Below are 5,127 nucleotides of genomic sequence, written 5' to 3'. Positions count from 1 at the left end.
CCCCCCCCCCCCCCCCCCCCCCCCCCCCCCGTGGGCAGGACCTGATGTCTGCCAGCCACTCGCCCCCACTCTAATGCGCACAATAAAGCGACAGTTTCCAAGTTCGGCTGCATGAGAGTCAGCGGCCCCTCCAGCCAGGGTCGTCCCCCCCGAGCTGCTGGCCGAGGGAGGTGACGGCGCATCCTATCCCTGGCCCCGCCCCTGCCTGGGCCGGGTGGCACTGGGGCTTCCCGTAAACCACGTGCTGTGCCCGCCCGCAGTGGGCCTTTCCACACTAGCGCCAGCTGGAGGCCTCAGTTCCTCTCAAGGCCTGACCGCGGGGGTGGGAGGGAGGCCTGCACTGCGGGGCCCCCACCTCCCCAGCTGACATGGAGATTCTTGACCTGAGCAAACTCCCTGGAGACCTCGCGGGGGGGGTGACAGCCTGTGGGCCTGTGAGGTCCCCTGTGGGCAGTAAACACTCGGGGCGGGGAGGCACCCGGTCCTGGCTTCCGGACTGTCACCTGTGGCTTGGTGCAGGGGCTGAGTGACAGGACTGGGAAGCAGTGGCTGCAGGCCATGGGCGGGGAGGAGGATTGCGGCAGGTGGACCCCCGCTAGGAGGGGCACCAGAGCCAGAGAGTGGGGGACAGAGCCTCCTCTGCCAGCCTCCCCAGGGCAGGACCGCAGGCTGGACTTCCTCCCTGACCCCCTCCTCACTGTCCCTTGTGGGTCCTCTGCGTGTTTCCTATGAAAAGCCACCACGAACTGCTTTCCAAATGTCTTATTCTCAAGGGTGTGAGCATTCTTGTCTGAACAATTCTCATTAAGATTACAAAGGCGGAAGGGTGGGGGCGCCTGGTTGGCTCCGTGGGTCACCCACGGACTCTGGATTTCCCTTCAGGTGGTGATCTCGGGGTCTGGCTTCCAGCCAGGAGGGGGCTCCGCACTCAGCGGGGACCGGCTCGGAGACCCTCTCCCTCCGACCTCCCTTCTGCTCCTGCAAGCTCTCTCTTCCACAAATAAATCTTTAAAGAACCCCAAACCAGCGGGGTGCCTGGGTGGCTTGGCCGGTGGAGCACCCCACCTTGCTCTCAGCGGGGGTCTGGACGATGGGATACCCCTGGTTGGCGCTACTCTGGGTGCGAAGCTACTTAAAAAAAAAAAAAAAAATCCAAAGCGCAGGGCTGCCCCTTGGCCCACGCTCTCCTCCACGACCCACTTCCCCGGGGAAGAGAAGGGAAGAAGGGTGGGGTCTTCAGTTCACCCCACTGCCTCCCCACCCCCACGAGTTGCCAGTGGCGCCCTGCCCCGTCCCTGCGTGTGCGGGGCTGGGGGCTCCTCGAGGGAGAGGAGTGACTGGACCCCGCAGGACCCGCCAGTCCCGCCGCCCCTGCACGACCCCCGCCCGCATCCGGGAGCCTCGGCGGGGGCCTGGGAAACGCGTCCCCCCAGCACACAGGGGACCCCGCCGCCGGAGCACGTGACTTCCTCGGCTGCACCTGCAGCCTCGCCCCGCCCCCCCGCCCCCCCGCAGGCCGGTCCCCATAAAAGCGCGCGTTCCGGCCGCTCCGGGAGACCAGGCTTCCAGCCCCGGCGGCCCGGCGCGTGGGGAGGGTCCGGCGCCCGGAGTCGGGGCGGGACGGAGAGGGGGCGGTCGTCCCGCTGACGGGCCGCGGGTGGCGAGCGGCGAGCGGTCCCGGCTTCGGCTTAGGTTTCGCTTTCCCGGCGCGCGGTTTCGCTTTCCCGGCGCCCGGAGCGCGCCCCAGCCCGCGGCCGCCCCCGCGGTGTCTCCGAAGGGGGCCCCGACGGCGCCCTCCCGCCCAGGACTGGGCGCCGACTCCACGCCCGGGACCCCCGGCGCCCGCGCAGCCCCCCGGCAGCCCCGCGCTGTGCTCATCCCCGCGCCGCCGCCGCCCGGAGCCCGCACCTCGGCAACGTCGTGGCCCGCGGCCCTCCGCCGCGTCTGGGGTCCCCGCACGTGGAGCGCCTGCGCCGCACCGTCCGTGGGCACCCGCGAGCCACGCTTCCCGGCTGCGGCCGTGACCGCCCCTCCCGGCGGAGGCCCCCCGCGCCCCCCGCGTCCCCCGCGTCGGTCCCGCGCAGCGAGCGATGGCCGCGGCCGCTGACAGGTGAGCCCCCGTCCCACCCCGCTGCGCGGCCACTCCGCCGGCCGCCCGCACCCTCACCCGCCGGCCGCCCCGCCCGCAGGAGGCCCCCGCGCCTGCTCTTCGGAGACTGGCTCCTGGGGGAGGTCAGCAGCGGCCGCTACGAGGGTCTGCGGTGGCTGGACGCGGCCCGCACGCGCTTCCGCGTGCCCTGGAAGCACTTCTCGCGGAAGGACCTGGGGGAGGCGGACTCCCGCATCTTCAAGGTGGGACCCCCAGCCCGGCTGGGTGGGAGGGCCGGCCCGGGGCCTGGCGCGCGCCCCCATGCTCGCTCACACCGTCGGTCCCTCCCCCCAGGCCTGGGCGGTGGCTCGCGGCAGGTGGCCGCCCAGCAGCAGCGAAGGCAGGGGCGGGGGTGACCAGCTGGCCCTGGAGGGCGCGCTCCGGGCCGTCTGGAAAACCAACTTCCGCTGTGCGCTGCACAGCACCCAGCGGTTCGTGATGCTGCAGGACAACTCAGGGGACCCCGCTGACCCGCACAAAGTGTACGCGCTCAGCTTCGAGCCTGCGGAGACAGGTGAGGAGCCGGGGGTGCGGCAGGACGTTTGGGGCAGAGATCGGGGCTGGGAGGGCACTGGGATTCTGCTCTCCGCTGGACACAGACCCCACGAGCAGAGCCGTGCTTTCCAGAAACTGGCCTCAGAGAGGCTGGTGCCAGGTTGTTGGGGGAGGGCAGGGAAAGCTGATTGGGACTGCTGGGATTAGTGGGGGGGGGCAGCTCTGAGGGCCTACCCAGAGACACGTACCCAAGCGTCCCACTCCAGAGTCTCATCCCATACTGCCCTGATCTCAATTCTCTCTTGTAAGGTGCGGGCACTCAGCAGGGGGAGGTGGCCCTTGAAGACGCCCTGCCCTTGATGGTGAGCCTGTTCAGCCCTCCTTGTTTCCAGGTGGGGGCTGCCAGTCTTCCCTGGGGCTGGCGAGCTGCTGACGCCAGCCCCTCCTCCCCTGCAGGGTGAGCTCCCAGGGCCATGCCTGGCAGGAGACGCTGCTGAGAGGCCAGGGCTTGGACTGAGCCCTGAGCTCGGCGCCCCAAGCCCTCCTTTTGGCGCAGCCGACAGTGCTGGGGACCTCTTGCTCCAGGCTCTGGAGCAGAGCTGCCTGGAGGCCCACCTGCTGGAAGCTGCATGGGTGGGGGACCCGGTGCCCCCAGAGGCTCCCGGTGAGAGGCTGTGTCTGGTGGGGGCGCTCAGCCTTGCAGAGTTCCATGGGGGGGGGGGGGGCGAAGGCGGGAGGGCAGAGTCCAAGAGGAGAGGGAGCGGCTAGGGGTGTGGTGGGAGGGAGAACGCCCGTGGAGATGGAGGCGGCCACAGCCCCGCCTGTCTGGCTGCTCCCAACTGCGCATTTTCCTCCTCAGGCCTGGAGCTCCTAAACACGGAGCCTTCTCTGCCAAGGGCAGGACACACGGTCCCTGTGCACCAGGCGCAGGAGACAGGTGAGAGCCGGAGGGGTGTGTGCGGGAGTGAGGGCCTGGAGGGCCAGGTTTCAGCTTGGGCCTTCCTCCCCAGATGCAGGCCTGGCCCGGGTCCTGGAGCCCTGGCAGCCTCCACCAGAGGTGGAGCCTTGCCCCGGGGTGGCTGCTGAGCCTGGATCGCACCGAGAGCCCAGCCTGAGGGCCCTGGATGTGACCATCATGTACAAGGGCCGCACAGTGCTGCAGGAGGTGGTGTGGCGTCCAAGCTTCGTGTTCCTTTACGGATCCCCAGGCCCAGCCACCACAGCCACTGAGCCCCAGCACGTGGCCTTCCCGAGCCCGGCCGAGCTCCCTGACCAGAAGCAGATGCACTACACCGAGAAGCTGCTGCAGCACGTGGCCCCGGGACTGCAGCTGGAGCTCCGGGGCTGTAGGCTGTGGGCCCGGCGCCGGGGCAAATGCAAGGTCTACTGGGAGGTGGGAGGACCCCTGGGCTCGGCCAGCCCTTCCACACCCCCCCGCCTGCTGCAAAGGAACCAAGACACCCCCATCTTCGACTTCAGCACCTTCTTCCGAGGTCAGTGATGCAGCAGACTTGGGGCCGCGCCATCCCTGCCCGCGCCCGTCCTCCTGCCCCCCCCACCCCGCTCACCGGAGCTCCCCCCTGCAGAGATGATGGAGTTCCGGGCTCGCTGGCGTCCGGGCTCCCCGCACTACACCATCTACCTGGGTTTCGGGCAGGACCTGTCAGCTGGGAGGCCCAAGGAGAAGAGCCTGGTGCTGGTGAAGGTGAGGCTTGGGGTTCCGGGAGGCAAGGCCGCACACAGCCCCTGTCTGTCCTGTCCTGTTTGTCTGTACTGATGACACCCTGCCCACAGCTGGAGCCGTGGCTGTGCCGGGCGCACCTGGAGTACGTGCAGAGAGAAGGGGTGTCCTCCCTGGACAGCAGCAGCCTTGGCCTCTGCCTGTCCAGCTCCAACAGCCTCTACGAGGACCTGGAGTGCTTCCTCATGGAGGTGCAGCAGCCTGCCTGAGGGCCGGCCCGTCTCCAAGCCAAGAAAAAGGCCTCAAGAGTCAGTGCTGGTGTCCTGTGCAGGGGTGGGCTCGGGCTCAGAAGGGGCAGCAGCCTTCCGGGAGCCCCCAACACCTACAGGCCCAGGACGCGAGGCGACCACCCTGCCCCGCCCGCCCTCCTCCGTCTTCACAATGAAAAAACAGGCCACACGCTTTAGAGCCAACAAACTCTACTCAGAGAATACAAAACGCCCCGGGGACAGAAGGCATCAGCCCCTGCAGGTGCTGGGGAGGGGCACCACGGAGGGTCGACTCTGTGCTGTGTGCAGCCCCCGCCCCGCCGGCTTCCAGACCCACCCACACCGCGCTCTGCTGGAGGGAGGCAGCGAACACGCGTGTCACTTACAGAGCTAACAGAGGGCTGGGCACGGCCTTCCCTCCTTACTCCAGAGAATAAAATCAGGCCATCGGCGAGGGGTCAAGGAGCTCCTTCCACCCGCCAGGCCCCTCCTGATACCAAAGCCTTTGACTTTCAAGTACTGAGTCAATCAAG

General features: G+C 68.6%; 1 protein-coding gene across 1 annotated transcript; it reads left to right on the top strand.

Moving 5' to 3' along the window:
* The first annotated feature begins 2,031 nt into the window (after nt 1–2,031).
* IRF7 (interferon regulatory factor 7) lies at nt 2,032–5,095 on the top strand. Its single transcript, XM_059397684.1, has 9 exons — nt 2,032–2,110; nt 2,190–2,352; nt 2,444–2,663; nt 2,954–3,006; nt 3,101–3,308; nt 3,504–3,581; nt 3,655–4,137; nt 4,231–4,349; nt 4,439–5,095. The coding sequence occupies exons 1-9, from the start codon at nt 2,091–2,093 to the stop codon at nt 4,592–4,594; spliced, it is 1,500 nt and encodes a 499-aa protein (XP_059253667.1). The 5' UTR covers nt 2,032–2,090; the 3' UTR covers nt 4,595–5,095.
* Nucleotides 5,096–5,127: the final 32 nt, after the last annotated feature.

The sequence above is a fragment of the Mustela nigripes genome, chromosome 1, assembly GCF_022355385.1.
Source record: "Mustela nigripes isolate SB6536 chromosome 1, MUSNIG.SB6536, whole genome shotgun sequence".
NCBI lineage: Eukaryota > Metazoa > Chordata > Mammalia > Carnivora > Mustelidae > Mustela > Mustela nigripes.
The sequence above is the reverse complement of the archived record's forward strand: the minus strand, read 5'-3'. Positions and strand labels throughout refer to the sequence as shown.

Coding starts and splice junctions, on each gene's coding strand:
- IRF7 (XM_059397684.1), top strand. CDS start 2,091: ATGGCCGCGGCCGCTGACAG. Junction 2,111..2,189: donor ATGGCCGCGGCCGCTGACAG/GTGAGCCCCCGT, acceptor CCCCGCCCGCAG/GAGGCCCCCGCGCCTGCTCT. Junction 3,007..3,100: donor AAGACGCCCTGCCCTTGATG/GTGAGCCTGTTC, acceptor CCTCCCCTGCAG/GGTGAGCTCCCAGGGCCATG.